Consider the following 17,034-nt stretch of genomic DNA (forward strand, 5'->3'; position numbering starts at 1 on the left):
GTTGTCTTGACTTTGAGAAAGCTGAGGCACAGGGACTGTAAGGAGGAACAGGCATTGTTGTCATCTACTTTGATTTTCTTTGTATTGCTGTATTTATTTGTATTGTGATTAAAGGCTGAGCCAAAGCGACTTCTTTCAACAGCAGTAAAAGTCACTGGATCTGTCTCATAAAAGGTCTAAACCTCTGAAGGAAGAATTCAGTGCTGCTGTATTAACTACATGTAAGTATGCTCAACTCTGAGCACTGTTACAGTACTGTCTTCAGATATGACCTCTTCTAGGATCTGCAACGATGTTCAGTACTGTCTGTCATACTTAGCAGTTTGTGGTCACTGAAGTTGTTGGAAGGGAGTAAAAGTGTTCTTAGTATGCGGAAAAAAAGGTGTGTGTTTTGTCAAGAAATGCAGTGAGAGTGTACCATGGTTGATTGCAATCAAGTTGGACAGATGGCTACCTGACCTAGAGGGAAAAGGATGTGGGTATTTCCTATGAACTTAGTATTTTCTGAAGTATAAATATTCAACTACAATGCTGCATGCTGGAATATTTTTATTTTCTTCTTGCTTATGAGCAGATGTGCTTCCTCTTCCAAGAGAAGCTTTTGTCAGATGCCAGAATTTATGTACGGGAGCCAGAGATGAATGGAGCTAATGTATTGGTGGAGCTGCTGTAAATTTGCAGCTGACAACCTACGCTCTGCTCTGGCACGTGATGTGGAAGATCAGTGATGTGCACAGGGATAGTTTGGAGGAGAACTCAATTAATTAACAAGAAAAATTCTTTATTCAATTGTCCAGCACTGCATAATTTTTGTTCATCTATGAAGGTGGGGGAAACCCCCTCTGGGCAGAAGACCATAAACTGGGCCTCTTTTGGCTGCGCGTAGAGAGGCGAGAGGCGGGGGAGATGTACACCGCCCCCGTTCAAGCTGAGGCTTTAACTTTGCCGGCGCCCCTTTTTGGGGGAGAGGCCTTGCCCCGGGGTGTGTCGCGGCGCGGGGGCCCCGCGGGTGCAGCGGGCGGGCCGTGCCGCGCCGGGGCGCTGCGAGGGCCGCCCGGAGCTCCCACATGCGCGGGGCGCGGGGCCCCGGCCCGCCGGGCAGCTGCGGCAGCGGCCGGGGGCTGCTCGTCGTGGGGTGAGTGCGGGGCCGGGGGCTGCGGGCCGTGGCGGCGGGAGCGCTGGCGCGGTGTAGGCGGACGCCGTGATTGTTTTGTACCGTCACCATTAAAGTCCGCAACTGCAGAGCTTTAGGCGGCAGCTGGGAGTAGTCGGGAGCTGCGGCAACTCCTGGTGTTTGCTTGCCAGCGCAGGGGAAGTGATGCTGTGGATGTGCTGGGAGGGGTTTTTCCTTTCGTCTTATATTATTGCAATAATTTCCTGGCACAGCTTCTAATGGCATGTGATCCAAGGAATCAAGAGACGTAGCACTACAACATGCGGTGGAACAATGTGGCAGAAACACTATTTTGCTCCATCTCACATCAAGACAAGAGGGAACAGCCTCAAGTTGCGCCGGGAGAGTTTAGATTGGATTTTGGGAAAAAATTCTTCACTGAAAGGGTGATTAGGCATTGGAACAGGCAGCTCAGGGAAGTGGTGGAATCCCTGGAAGGGTTCAAAAAACATGTAGATGAGGCACTTAGAAACGGTTTAGTGGTGGACCCGGCAGTGTTAAGCAAATGTTTGGACTCGCTGATCTTAGAGGTCTTTTCCAACCTTGATGATTCTTTGATTCTCTGTGTCATGTTATTAAGTATAATGCTTATATGTCGTTTACAAGAGAAGGTCCATAAAATATTACTGGTGGCATTTCTGGGTTTTTTCGTGTTTGTAGGGTCAGGTTTCCTGCAACCCACCCCCTGCTCACCGGGTTCTTTAGGAAGTCAGAAAGTCTTGCAGATACAGGAGACCCAGTCGGTGTAGTTAGCTTATGTTGCCAAGAGTCTGTCAAGTAAATAAAGCAGCTGGAATTCAAGAGGAAAGGATTCTTGTACAGGCAAATGACTACAGTATGAAGCAGAAGGTAACAGTAAATGGTTTCCTTATCCAGTGGTGTTACATTGGTATCTGTCCAGGGCAGTTTGAGCCAGTTGACCAGGTAAAGACATGAACAGTGAAGTCTGAAATCTTGGTGGTGATATTAAGCTTTGGAAAAGTACTAAGAATGAAGATCAGCTGTGATAATGTTGAAAGACCTTATAAGGCTGCCTGAGCAATAACCTGGCAAATAAAATTACAGAGAGATATGTACAGGAACAGAAGGAAACAGTATTCTATGTAGAAGATGGGCTGTGAGCTCCTTGTTACTGCCTGGGAGGTAGATTTTGGTGTTAGGACAACATGAGACTCCAGTCATGGAACAGGACTGCATGAATTTTCATAGAGCCTCCTGCTGCTGATTGGCCAAAAGCAGCAGGAAGAGGGAAGAGCTAGGATATTTTGAGCAAACACATAGAGATGTTTTCCGCTGCTTTTGTACTAGCCTCCAAGAATCTGCAATTGAAGGTCTTCCCTGATGAGAAGTTCAACTTCTGATAGGTTTTTGGTGTCTTATTCGCTAAGATATAGGAGTAACATTTGTGATGTACTCCATTTGAGTGGGGAGTTAGAATTTGACACGTATCTTTGTAATATGTGTAATGGCAAGATAAATATCAGGATAGAAAGAAGACAGCAGTCCTAACTATTGCAGGGCAAAGCTTCAGTTCTTGTCTAAAGAAGTGAAGAAAATTCTTGAACTGTTAGCTCTTTCCTTATAGTTACTCATTCACAAATGTACTTTGATGCAATCATGCTACTGTTCACAGTTATGACCTGAGGATTTTATGGGATGAAAATAGGAACTTTCACAGGTAAAGCACTCCGTTGTTATAAAAGTGTTTCAGAGGAACACTTTGACACATTTGTGTATGTTCTGAAGAGGTGGGCTTAGCTTATTGATGACAAAACTTAGTGGGATTATAGAAAGATGTGGTTATAAACAGTTTCCATTAAAAAAAGCTAAAAACAAACAAAAAAACCAACCCCCCCAAATAAACAAACAAACATTCCTTCATTAAAACGTATACTAAACTAGTTTTAGTAAAGACCACTGTTTGCTTGGCAGCTTATCTGTAACTTCTTTTTATGTGGAGAGACAGCTGAGAAGGTTGACTTATGTTAATGATTGAAGAGAAACACACAGGTAAATAAATTACTGTATGGGCAGTTACTGGTTTGTGCCTTTGCTCTGTTGCTGCAATTGTGAGGTGCTGCTACATTTGTGTGTGCTTTGTGCAAAGTTTAAACTGCACAATTGAAGGAGGATGCCTGTGGAGTTAAACAAGTCTATTTTAAAACAAGGTAGTTTGTTTCAAGCAAATGTTTGTGTTGATGGATAGGATCGAAAAATTCAATGGAGTAGTTATCTTTCCCTCCTCCCTCCCCTCCATTGGAGGTGGAAATTTATTTTATTTAAAATTATGAAATGATGTGTTTCTGTGTTTATAGGAAGGGACTGTCCAGAGGTTCCACAAGTCGGTGTATCTCCGGAAGAAGTGGAGAGTCTCTTCCATCAGTTTTTGCCAAAAATGTGCAGGAAGCCATCGACAATTATACTTGGTATGCATGTACTTCTGTAACAGTACTTCATTAATGCACTTTTGACTTAGACATTTCAAGATTGGGATCAATTTTCACTTGTCATGCTTCTAGTTATTCTCATGGATAATAACTGTTGCTCAACCTAATTCAGGATATAAATTGAACTAACCCATTTTTTAGAGGGTTTGAACTTTACTCCCGGTTTGCATTGTGGATTTGAGTATTTTGAGACCATAGTAAAGGTCACTGATTAAGTCTGGAAGGAGAGTCAGACCTCATGATTCAGTTGAAATCATGCTTGCCAATGTTGCAGGTTAGTTAACTTTCAAGAAGTTTCATTTCGGATGACACTGGTTAGAATTTGCCTGGCCTGCACATTTGATTGCCATTACTTTCCTTGCATCCCAGTGTGTGGGTGGTAACTGGCAGGGACCAGGTAGGGCTTCGAGGACTTTAATGCCAGAGCTCAAGATTTAAAGTACAGCAAGTTTAACAACATAGAAGGCACTGCATACAGATATATAATTCAATAGTATTTGAAGCATTTGTAGAGATCTTGTGCTTAGTTTTGCAAATTTTTTCTTGTGATAGCTTCTAATGGAGTTAAAGAAGGCTTATGTTATCTATAACGTGTGGTATTTCATAGGGTCACTAGCTGAACTGGTGAAACCAAATAATTGTTAGAGCTGGAAATATAGGTACATGGGTAGAGATATATTTAAATACATACACATATATATATGCATATTTTAGAGGGCCCATACAGTTGCAATGATATATATACATACAAAAGTATAATAGTGTAGGAGGAATTGCCTTTAAGGCAATAAATGGTACTAATAGGAGCAGGTATTCGTAGCACTCTCCTTCAAAATGTATGCTTGCACCTCTTCAGCTCAGCAGGAATACGTGTTGTTGTCCATTTATGTGATAGGTTGCTTTATTTTAAAAATGTTTATGCAGAAAATAATCGTGTTTTTCATTTTAATTTGTCATATTTTCAGTGAAACACTTTCATCACTTTCATCTAGTGGCTGTACAACACCCACGGAGTTGAATAATTCTTGGTCTGGAATAAACAGCTATACTACTGGTTTGTCTACTGAAAGAAGTTCGGTTTACTCCTGGAGGGATGATGTGCGTCACAGAAACTTTTACAGTTCCTTTTCTTTAAATATTGTAGAAAAGATTAATATTTACTGAAAATGGACATGCAGCACCTCATCCATAATAGCCTAGTGATTGAATAAATTGAATTAATTGAATTTTTAAAAAAATAGTTTTGTTTGCAAGTTGGTATCAGTGCCGCTAATGTGTAACAAAGAAAAATGGGGTTAAAATATGAAATGATGAAGTTTGAGGAAAACAAACTTGTTTTACTGAAGAAGGTAGGCTTAGGTTTCTGAGTCCATCAGAATGATTAAATATGTGTTTTCAAATACTGCATAGTGCAGGTGATGTCTAAACTGAATTATTCTCAGTGTTTTCAGTTATAAAGTACGTTCATGAACATGTGTATAATTTTCCCAGTCTTGGTAAATATTTAGCTCTTACATAAGCTCAGTTCCGTTTTGTAGATTATGCAGAGAGAGGTTGTACCTTTTATGGAGGCTGACCTCTGAGGCACGCCTGGTGCAGGCTGGCGGTGTTGAATAAATCCAAAAGCATTGCAGTTGCTGCCACTTTCATTTTAAAAAGCCTTCCATGGCTCATAGTGGGTAGTTCTGCCATTATTCTTGCATAATGTCCTAACCTTTAGGGTACTGACCCTGTCTGTCACTGCCAGCCCTTCAGGAGAAGGCCTTACTCTGGGTTATACAATAACCTGTATGAGAGTTATTTTCTCATTCCTTCTCGGTGTGATCCCTTCTGTAGCCTGAAATGCTTTGAAGCATTCAGCTGGAAGCGAACAAATGTGATTCGGGCCCTGGGTATTACCACTTTTTTTAGTATATCGAAGTATCTAATGTAAGTGGCAAATGTCATTATGAACAGTGCCCCAGCCGAGGAACCCTCAGCCAAGTGTTTGTCTCCACATCACTGGATAAAATTAGGCACTTCCCTGCTATTTTCATATGCCTCTGTGCTCACCTGTCTCTGGTTGCACTGATTTGTGGGTTCAGTGAAGAGGTGTGGAAGGGCATTTCTCACACTGAGACTGTTTCCTAACCACCAGACTAGGTCATGCAGATGGAAGGTGCCCCCTCTTTGCCCTCTTAGCTTTTTTACTGAGAAAGAGCAGGGAGCTTTGATGCCATGGGTCCCAGAGATGCAGTGTGCATGCTTCATGTTGGAGCAGGGAGCAGGCTGGTAATCCAGACACATTATAGCTTTTTTTTTTTTCTGTTGGTTAATCCTGGGCAGCTGCCAATTATCTGTTAACATCCTAGAAATGTAGGCTTCTAGTTCCTTTTTGCTAAATCAACTTGCTCAAGTCAGCTATATGGGATTTTTTTTTTTTTTTGCATTGTGGTATATAAATTGTGTGTCTCAAATAAATGGTCTGAACATGCATTCTGACATGCCCAGCTAAATTGATTCAAGTTGTTTTGTTCTTTATATATTGTGGTAATTTTAATTTAGACGCCAATTTGCTAACAAGTATTAACTTTATAATATGTAGGAATTTGATAAAGCCAACACACAAAGAGTGCATCAGTTATTTTTGGAGATTGATGAAATGCTGTTTGAAGGAAAAGTGACCACCCAAACGCAGAGCTTGCAGGTCGAATGTGCCGATTGGGTTGAACAATTTCCTCACCTAAGGTAAAGAAACGTTTTGCTAGTACTAGTTTTCATCAGTTATCATTCTAATTTGTATTTTTGGGGTACCCTCTTATGGTTGCTGATGTATGGCATCAGCAACACTTATGCATTCAAATCTGTATCTCTGGGACTGAGCTGTGCCATAGTTGCACAGTAAGTCTGGAAAGTGGTGCTTTACCACTAATGCCCATTATTTTGCTTAGTACAATGATTGCAGGCAAAGGTAATTTAGCAGGATGTAATGAGAAAATAATAACACATCATTTTCATAATGACTTTTCCTAAATAAACAATACATCTTGTAAATAAATATTTGATTTTATTGTAATTGAAAACATACTGTGAAATTCCAAGAAATTCAGTAATTCTGTATTGATTCTTCTAAAAATTAATGAAATATGAAGGGCGACCACATGCCTCACATATACTGCACAGCCACAACATCCTCCTAGGCACGTAAAACAATGTGTTATATTAACCCAGCAATAACCAATGAATAGATATGTGGATGCACACATGATTAATGAGAATTGCTTTGCATAGATGTGCAGAATTTCTAGGTAGCCTGATGACTGCTTCTTGTAACACAGGGGACAAGTCAGTGTTGCTCTGCATTATACTGTCTTGCCCTTCATAAATGGTGGCATGACATTCTTTATGAGATGTGGTTACTCTTATTCTAAACATAGACTTGCATGTGTAATGACTGTCTTCTAGTCAATAGTTTGTTAACACCATTAAAAGAATGCTTTCAGTAACTGTGGTATGCTTTCAGTGCTTTTAGGTAATTTGCAGAGGCTTGGTACTTGGAAATATAAACTAAAATCAACTAACAATTTCTTTGTCATGAAAAAGGCAGAATTGTCAAATAACTGAGGCAGTTTTCACTAGCATCAAGCCATGTTTTGCCTTGTTTACATACTGTGAAAATTAATAGAACATGCGTAAAATGGAGATTTTTGTGCTGTGTAATTCAATCAAAATATTAAGTAATTTCTCTATATTATTTAGGGTATTTTCACTGGGTAGAATTTATTTTAAGTGATTCCCTGTATGTAGTATTTTTTGATTCAAATCTAATGCTGGCAATACCAACCAGGTCCAAGAGGTTGAAAGTAAATTGAAGAAATCTGGGAGCTTCTGCATCATTTGCTACTAAGGAATGTGGTACCTCCTGTGGTTTAAAAAGAAAACAAAACTTATTTTCATTTATTAAGATGAAACCTTTAAATTTGGTGTGTGTTGACTAGTTACTCAGAAGAATAGCTTCTGGGATGCCAGATTTATTTCTGAGTTGTGCTTCAAATTGCTTGCTGGCTGTCCTTTTTTTTTTTTTTAATTTATAAAACAGCTGTGTTGGTTTATGAATATGTGGCTCAACATGTGCGAATAAATATACTCAAGAATTGTCATCAATAAGAGAAAGATCAGATCTATTAAAGAGAAAGCTTTTTGTTCTTGGCTTACAAAATAAAGAGTGAAAAAGGCCATTGCTTAGAGCTTCATGTGGCATAAAGTGTTGTTCTGTAAAAGCTAGTCTCAAGAAAATATGTTCAGGTGAGTCTGAACATTGCTGCTTGCACTACAGATTTGACTGGTAAATTCTATTGAGATCCCTTGTAAATTCTAGTGAAAAACAATTCAGTAAGGAACGATTATTTAACTATGCTGTGTTCAGAAATTATTTTATAGCATAATTTTGTGTATATTTATTAGAGTTGTTTTTACCTTTTCTGTCTATCCCTCTACATTATGCATTTTGGAGTTCCTGCATTTTCTGAACATTAATTCTAGCCTTAATTTTCTATGTAAACACTATTGCTTAGCACTTTTGCTCACATTGATGGATACTGAAGTTAGATAAGTGAAGGCACAGCAGATATTATTTGTCTTCTGCATCCATTTTTAAATGTTTCTTACAGAGTTTTGGTAAGAAAGGAAGTGTGTTTATCTGGCTTTGAAATAATCTAACAAGTTTGACTATTTGCTCTTAAAATTTATAGGCTAGAATCTCATCTAGTGTAAATCAGCTTAACTTTAATAACTTAAAAGCTGGGTGATGTTGATGTATTACACAAGGCTCTGAGCCCTCCAAGAGCTGCTTTTGAAAGCATATGTAAGGTGTGCTTTTACATTACCTACTGTTTGCAGGTATTTGTATTCTGGATCTTTGCATATGGCATAGGCTTCCATCTAAGAAACTGCTTGTTCTCTCCTTTTATTCAGGGTTCTAGGAAAGCAGCTTCTAGTGCCAAAGGATGAAGGCTTTCAGCATTTTCAGAGCAGAAATGATGCCTATGTGGATACTAAGTGTCTGCCTGGCCTCTGTGAATATACTAGTAATACAAAAGAGTATGTTGATTTTTTTTCAAGTTTTCGTTTTCGTCTTCCCCCCTTCAGAAGTATGTACAAATACTATTTTTGTATTACCGAAACATATCAGTATAATTAAATATGGACTTTCTTCTTTCTTTGAATGTTTAATTTTCATTTTGTTGATTTTTTTTTTTTTCAGGCTCTGCGTTTTGGGCTCTAAACTGATCCCAACAGTATCTCCAATACATAAATCACTGGATTCAAGTTCCACTAGGATTTCTGACTCAGCCATGTATTCCTTCCTGGAAGAAGAAATCTATGATATGGATGGAAAAATAGAAGAATATCTTGCCTTTGACAGCAAGGAACTGTAAATAACAGATATATGTATTTTTGAAGAATATAATGAAAAATTATCAGTGAACCCTGTCAGGGTTCATAAATTGTGTTTCTCTTCTGTAAGATACAGTTCCTTCTGTCCCTGTGTTTGGTAGCACAGTGGTCAGAGCACTCACTGAGCATGTGGAAGATTAGGTATGTTGTCTTTCTAGTGGTTCAAAACTCACATCTTCCATGTCAGACAGATGTGTCTTAACCACTAGTTGTTTTGAGGTGTTTGGTGCATGGAGATTCAGTAAAAAGAATATTTAATTTTGAGATGGGGTAGAATGAAGGCATCCCTTCTTCCCAGGTGAGTGCCTTGAGCAGCAGGTTGTTTAGGGTCATTATACTGTACATTCTCTTATTGTCTGCCCTGATAAAGAATCTTAAATTCTTTCAGTGCAGTGCATTACAGCTTTGTGAGGAGAGCTGCCGGTTGCAGTCTGCATTCAGAGCATTTTTGTGAGGGGCAGGAGTCAGTTATTTTCTTGACAGTCAACTGAGGTGTCCTGTGAGCCAGTTGAACGTTCCAGCAGCTAGGCTACTGGGTGGATCAAAGATCATAATGTACTGTTTCCTAAAAGGCCTCTATGAGGGGAAAACTTTGGTAAGACTAGTTGGGCACAAAGCATAGCTTTTTGTGCTAAGGCCTTATGCACATTCAGGACAAAGACATGGTTGTTCTGAAAACCTGAGGAACCACCCTTTCAGTCCTGTTTTTGAAAGAGAGGGCTGGGGTTACTGCCTTTGAGAATACTCTTAGTATTCTTCTCTCCTCATTTTGTGAAGCAAGCAAATTTAATTTGGGAGGGACACTTGCCTGAAGGTGTGTTTTCTCCTTTGTGCCTCCTTCGCATGCCTCTTGTTTTCTTCAACTCTGAAATACCTTGTTCTCCATAACTAAAACATTAGGCATTAAAAAGCCTGATATAAAAATAGCTTGGTCATATTGTGATTTGGACTGCTCAGCCACATTTCAGTTATAGTTAAGAATTATGCAGTTAAGTTTGAGGAAGAAGTGACTGAGAAAGGGAGATAGTAGAAACCAGTATGCATTTGGAATCATCTTTATGATCTCAGAAAAATGCATTCCTTAGAAAGAAATATGATGGCATTAAAAAAAGAAAAAGGTGAAAACTTCCTTCCTGGGAGGTGTGTTAGAAGACCAAGTTAAGAAATGTTGCTGCAATGTGCTGCCCTAAGTAGGGAGGAGACAGAAAAAAACCCTGAAAAACCATAACTGTCCTCACAGCAGTGGAAAGGAAGAAGGTATGTGTAAGGCTATAGGCTCTGCTATTCTTGTCAGACTACAGAAATCCTTTAAAGTTGTTTTGTCTTTGATCGATGGTGGAGTGCTGCAGATGTGTGCAGGTACACAGGGCATGATAAAAGAAGAAATATTCTATGTTATGGTCCTCCTGACAAATGCAACAGATAATAGTTCATTTATGTTACTGTAAAGAGTATAGGATTTAGTCTCAAATGACTAAGTGCCATGTATAAAGGTTTTTCCTAGAGCTGCAGATCTTTCTCTTGTAGTGCCCTGGTGGGATTCTTTAATTTTTCAACTGCAAGCAAAAAAATAAAAGAAATCCTTATACGTGTATGATAGGTTCTGTTCCCATAGGTGCATTTCAATTTGAATTTTTTGGTGATCTGCAGCTGACTGCCTTTTCTTCTGTATTTATGTTTCTGTATTGGAAGGAAAGGAAAAAAAAGGCAAAATCCATAAGAGTTCTTTTGAATTTGTTTCCTTTATTAGTGATGATGAGAGTTGGGAACAAAAGAAGATGTGTCTCTCTGAGAAGAGGAGTAAGCGTGGCATTCCCCCTGTTTCTCCCAGTGCCTGTATCAAAGATGCTGTGGCTTCTGAAGTGTTTGATCATGTTTGGAGTAGTGTCATTGGAATATTGGAGGAACTGATTAAAAAAAATTGGGAAACTAGTATCCCAGGTATCTGATATTTTCAAATATGGTGTTTATTAAATCTAACTCAGAAAAGTGATTCTCCCCTACCCCTTAAAATAACCAAATTTTCCAAGCTTTATTTAAGATAACCAGTGCTGGAGCACTGTAAGATATGTAATGCCTTGCCATGAGAATGTGCACACACACACAACACACACATGCACCTAAAATAAAAACTTCTTTATTAATTTTCAGGGATTTTTTTATGAGAGGTGGGAAAAAGGGGAAAATACTTACTGAAATAACTTCATTTTGGGAGAACATGTTTAAAAAAATAAAATCACTGACTTGAGATGCAGATTGATGCTGTTAGCAGGGGATCACTGACGATGTGATGTGAATCTGGAACCTAGGAATCAAAGTCTCCTAGTCCTCACTGTTTGAACTTTGTTAATAAAAAACCCTTTAGGTAGGAGATAGACAGTCTTGCTGACGTTAGGAGTTCATGAGTACAGGATGAAGAAATGGTGACGCATGTAATTTTATTTTGTGTTTTCATATTCTGTCGGACCGTAGCAAGGAAAATTAACTAGAAATGAAAATCTATTTATTGTGCATATATTGTCTTTGGAGGCTGAGGGAAATTCCCATTCTTTCAATGTATTTTAAAAGGATGGTAATAGAAGAATACCTGAGGGGGTTTTGGAAGTTACCTCAAGTATAAGGTACACTCAACCTCAAATATAAGAGTACAACAAAGTAAGAAATGGCAAAATTCCTCAGAATGCTTGCAGCATCAGAATTTAACATTTCAGGTGTTACTGAAATATAAAAGTTCCTTTCACACCACAGGCGGATTGTTTAGCTCTCAATACTATAGTTTAGAGAGGATAGCTTAGCAGTATTATGATAGGTTTGCTCTTCTATCTTTTTGAAGGTCATGAACTTGTGACAAATTGCGAGTTACCAAAGTATCTCAACTAGGAAGAAAAAGAGTTTGTATTTATAATAGAAATAAGATAGTAGTTTACACTTAAAACGAAACACCATGTAGCTGCTGTCAGACAAGGACACTATCAATAGACTTTGTTTTATATATATTTTTAATTTTTTTTTTTGCTGCTTAAAAAGAAAAATCTTTGGGGATTTTTAAATAACATTTCAAAGTCTTAGCAATATTTCCTTAAACACCCACCTCCAACTCTAGCTGTATAGACAAACTTGTATGTCAGTGTCAGAGAAAGCATAAACAAATGGGAAAGCTTTTAGAAAAACATCATTTACGGTAGATTTTTAAATAATATGGAAACTTAAAAAGATATGAAAGTCTTTATTTACTGTGAAGTGTAATATTTTTTGAACCTCAACAAAGGATGGCCAGTAAACAGAAAGTTCCTCTGATTACATCTACTTTTTTTGCTATTGTGCAGAGTGTGACAAAAAATTGGAAAAACTGAAAGCTGTTACAGCAAAACTGCCACATTTGCCAGCCATTCATATTATAACAGATGCTGGGAGCATTCCTCTTTCCAGAGGCTCTGAAGCACGAAGTGTATCTTTTGGGCCTCATTCTGTTTCATCACAGGTAAAAATAAAAAATAACTTTCTGTCAAATGATGTTCTTTTTTTTTCTGCAAATCTTGGACAGTCTTGGTTGAAACTTGAAAAAGGTCTTTTTTCCACCAGTTTTGTTTTGGTTTTTTTTATACCAATTAGGTGTGCTTAAAGTCATCTGATTTAAAATGCAGGTTAATTAAATGTGCATTTTTTATTTGTTGTCACTTGTTTGTCTGTGGTGGTTCTTAAAGATGCCATTTACCCCTAAGATATTGCTGCAGTTGCTTTACCAAGAGAGTCTTGTTAGACTGTATTTTGTCCTAGACTGTATTCTGTCCTTAATTTTGCTTTATTGTGGTCCAGTAATTTCTTCTTGATAGAATTAAGAAAACAAAGTGGGCTTTTCCCTGGACTGCGGAGATGTGAAGTTGCAACTTCTTTTTCTCTGCAGTGCATCCACCAGCACGTTGGCACTAGGCCTTACCTGTCTGTGGAAGCTCATGTTTATATTGATAAAATGTTCTATTTTGTCCTGCTTCCTGCCTCCTCCCTCTGTCACGTGCTTTGCACATATGTTTCCTTTTTCAACCACCACTTCTGGTTTTTTTCTCTCTCTGTCGAGTTCAAGCAACTTCATTCTCTTCCATCTGCTCTTTTTCCATGCTTGTTAAGCAGTGAGATAAGGACAATGGAAAAGATAGTTACAGGGGTCTTGCTTCTCCTCTTTGGTGTGCTTTGCTCTGTAGTGCTCCCAGCAGCCAGAAGTAAAATGCTTAGATAAATAATTCCTAGGCTCTATGCCCTGTGCTGAGGGAAAATGGAAGCTTTGGAGAATCAAACTCTGTCTTCAACTGAAAGAGTATTTTAAATTGAATTGCGCTTCAATAACAAAATTATGAAAGTCATATTTGTAAAAATCTGTTTTAAATAAGTGAAATTACATAGTTGCACCATCTACTATTGAGAATTCTATTAAACTGTCTTAATAGAAACTTTTCTAAAATACAAGTAAAATATCTCTTAACTATGTGCTTTTTGAGGTCTTCCTTCAAAAATATAAAGGTTAACGCATAGTTATTGCTTTTAATAGGTTCAGCGTTTCTCCAGCAACTTCTGTAGTGATTTGAATGGTGTGATGACAATTCAAGCAAAACCACTCCAACAGAGGCATGTTACCAGAGTAGAAAAAATACAGTAGGTTTTGATATTGACATTTTCAAAATGTGACATAATTCACACTGCATAAAAAATGTTTTGCAATTAGAAAAAGGCAATAAAAAGGCAGTGATTTTGTTTGTGTGTATTAGTGATGTGATACTGATTTGCAGAGGTTGAAATGGTATGCTGTTAAGGATAAAAGGATTCTTGATGCTAATTCATAATTTCTTTGTCTTTCCCTAGGAATGAGCAAGAAGACAAACAGCAAAGCACTGCCTCCACTGCTCCAAATTCAGCACATGCTAGGCTGGGGAGAATTTCTGATAATAGTGTTCTGTCATCATCTCAGGCACTGCTGGCATCTTCTAGGAAATTACCAAACCATCGGAGGTTACCTTCTCTCACCTCTGACCAACTCTGCTCAAAAGTTCCTAATATGTACAATGAGGAAATCCTAAGACAGACAAAATTGTGAGTTTTTAATTTTATTCTCTGCTTTTCTCAGAACTTTACTGAAATTTCACCAGTGAAAGATTTTGCAAAATACTTGAAAACTAAGCCATGATTTGTTATTAATTGTAGAATTCAGAGAGAAAAAGAAAGCAAGCCGAACCATGCTTTTTTGAGGAAAGGCATTTGTTTTATTTTTTTATTGCTGTATTAGGTGCTGTTATGTTTTGTAGCCAAGCTCTATAAAAAATGTACTACTTTATAATTTCATATTGCTTCAGTGAAGAAGTATGTAACATGAATTTTCCTAAAAGAAGAACACTTAAAATTCTGTAGGGTTGCAAGCTCAGATCGTTTATCTTCTGCTCATGCACCTGCAACACGGAACAAGTTACCACCAATAAATTCTGATGCTCTTGAACAATATCTTTCAGTACCTCAACTGCAACAGAGCTCTGTAAGTTGTCTTCATTTTTGTACTGGTGAAGAACTAAAAGCTATTCAGAAATAAACTGCTCCGTGTCACTGGTTGAAAGGACCAGTTTTACAGTTTGTTTTGGTTTGTATTTCATAGATGGTTTTAACATGCCAATGTGAATTACACTGGGGTATCATTACAATGCAAGAGAAGTCAGTTTAAAACATCAGGTCACAAACAGATCACGGTGGAAAGACTTCTCTGACAACAGAAAAATCTGGTTTAAAAAAATAGAAAAACAGCAAATCAACAAGATAGTAACCTTGCACGTTTATGCATCTGGATTTAAAAGGCTCCTTTTAGTGTTTTATTCATTAATGTTAAGTTATAAGAAGTAGAAAATTATGCTGACTGAAGCAGAAAAGGATACCAACTGAACAAAACAGATCATCTTATACTGGCCTATTTTTGAAGGTTGGGGAAGTCATAAATTACCAGAATGAAAGTAGATTGGCATGTTGATATTACTCTTCTTCTGAATAATATTTTGAATTGAGATAAATGTAAAATCTTTTATTATTTTAATTAATGTAAACCTTTGGGAATTATGGACTAGTATTAGGAACAGTCTCACATCTGTTTGAAGAACATGAGAACCCTTAAATTGGTGCTTTTGGTCAGTGAAAACATATTTTTCTTTTCTCCTTGTGTACTTTTGTGTGGCAACAAAAAAAAATACTTTAACTGATTCAATTGCTGCATTCTCTTAATGCTTTTTTTAATTCTCTCAGCATCAAGGACGATATGCTCTTAGCAGAGTGTCAAGTGCAGTGCCTCGCAGGATAGAGCAACTGGCACTCAGAGAAAGAACTGTTACTGTTAATCAATTTTCAAGGCCCAACACAACTCATACGTTCAGGGTATGTTACAATATAAGTAGAGACATGTCAAGGGGAAGAAGCTTTCATTCATGCCCAGTGTTGATCTACAGAAGGTCTCATTTCTCTCCTGACTTCTGATGTACAGGGGTTCTTGCTACCTGTAGAGAGGAGGATGTTAAAAGTCTTGGGGAGGGTGTGGGACTATTGTATGAGGAAGAATTTTTTTTCAGGTCTAATGCATCAAACTGTTCCTTTGAGGGTTGTACATGTGTTAGAGGTGTGCAGTCTTTGTTTGAGGGAGTCTGTATGCTAGAGGTGTACATTTTTAGTGCTGCTTGGAGCTTTGCGCTTTGGTAGGATTCAGTATACTGGATTAGATCATAAAAAACATCATAAACATTCAGTAGATAAGTGTATCACACTAGCTAGTAGTATATCTTCCCTTTTTACAGAGAGACACATCTCAGAAGAGATCACTGACTCCCATGGATATTGCTAACCACAGAGGGATGGGTCAAGGATTTTTGACAACAGGTAGGCAAAGTAAGAATTACTTGGAAAGTAAAAGGCCAGAAAAATCTATGAAGCCATCATACAGTCAAAAAGTGAAGTGCTCAGGAGGAGCCATCTTGGCATAAAAGAACAGGTGTGCTTGGCAGGATCTTTTGAGTTTGGTTTTGCAGTTTCTTCTCACTTGGTCTGAGTTAGTCCTAACTGATTGGTAGGAATCCTGTAAAGCTTCTTTTTGTTGTTATGACATGGAAGGAGAAGGATTTCCCCTCATCTTGTGTCTCTCTCTTTTTTTTTTCTTTAGTATTTCAGCATGTTTACAATTATGGCAAGACTAAGTGCTGTACACATGTACAGACTATGTATTTTTGCAGCTGCTAGAGTAGTAACACAGATTTGTGCTTGTGAGCTATTCATGACAAATTTTACTTTAGCCCCCAAATTAGTAAACTTTTTATGCAAAAAAAGTTTAAAATATGCATTTTTAATCGAAGTATAAAGCTCTCTTAAATTAAAAGAAAAAATCAATATTGACTTGCAACTGTGTCTTTCAGTTGTAATACCGAAAAGAGAGCAACCCTGTGTGGCTCATTTTGTTTCATTTTTACAATAAAGCTGACTAGCTAGTTCCTGACTTAGTTTGAGTCTTTGTATATAACCCTTACTTGTTTGGAAGTTCCTTGAGTTTAAACAATTATAGAATTGAGATAATTATATAAAAGGTGATGTAAAAATAAGGGTAGGTTAGCAAACATTGATCTGAGCAGACTAGTGGAAGTAACTTACATATAAACTTGGAGTGTGTTTCAGGAATTATGACAATTAACAGTGTTCTATATTTTCCAGGCTCACAGCATCACTACAGATCTGTTCAGAGAAATCCTTCAACCTCAAGAAAGAGATTTCAAATTGCTTCTTAACCCATTTTAGAAAGAAGCAGAAACTCTCTTCACCGAATGACTGAGTGAAGCACTAAATTTGCCACCTAGTATCTTTGTGTAATAAAGATGGTGTGCAGTATGCTGGTGCTTACTGAGCCTTGCGATCTTCAGGATGTCTGCATTGCCTTCCTTTAAAATTGTCTGACCAGAGGTTAGATTAAAAATT

General features: G+C 37.9%; 1 protein-coding gene across 10 annotated transcripts in view; it reads left to right on the forward strand.

Annotated features, from left to right (window-relative positions):
- The window catches only part of FAM149A (family with sequence similarity 149 member A), a 29,457-nt gene extending 12,479 nt beyond the window's left edge, over window positions 1-16,978 (forward strand). For 2 of the 10 annotated variants that reach the window (XM_064652681.1, XM_064652671.1), the window contains exons 2-14: window positions 3,490-3,600; window positions 4,587-4,719; window positions 6,206-6,348; window positions 8,575-8,700; window positions 8,864-9,034; window positions 10,808-10,998; window positions 12,384-12,538; window positions 13,601-13,704; window positions 13,912-14,139; window positions 14,455-14,575; window positions 15,328-15,456; window positions 15,870-15,951; window positions 16,757-16,978. In XM_064652681.1, coding sequence (XP_064508751.1) covers window positions 6,263-6,348; window positions 8,575-8,700; window positions 8,864-9,034; window positions 10,808-10,998; window positions 12,384-12,538; window positions 13,601-13,704; window positions 13,912-14,139; window positions 14,455-14,575; window positions 15,328-15,456; window positions 15,870-15,951; window positions 16,757-16,857 — 1,494 coding nt within the window. In that variant the 5' untranslated portion in view covers window positions 3,490-3,600; window positions 4,587-4,719; window positions 6,206-6,262 and the 3' untranslated portion in view covers window positions 16,858-16,978. Of the gene's footprint in view, window positions 1-202; window positions 222-1,020; window positions 1,136-3,489; window positions 3,601-4,586; window positions 4,720-6,205; window positions 6,349-8,574; window positions 8,701-8,863; window positions 9,035-10,807; window positions 10,999-12,383; window positions 12,539-13,600; window positions 13,705-13,911; window positions 14,140-14,454; window positions 14,576-15,327; window positions 15,457-15,869; window positions 15,952-16,756 lie in introns of those variants that run through there. The other 8 variants (XM_064652679.1, XM_064652677.1, XM_064652678.1 and 5 more) reach the window with 8 other exon arrangements.
- The last annotated feature ends 56 nt before the right edge of the window (window positions 16,979-17,034 follow it).

Source organism: Pseudopipra pipra, chromosome 4, assembly GCF_036250125.1.
Source record: "Pseudopipra pipra isolate bDixPip1 chromosome 4, bDixPip1.hap1, whole genome shotgun sequence".
NCBI lineage: Eukaryota > Metazoa > Chordata > Aves > Passeriformes > Pipridae > Pseudopipra > Pseudopipra pipra.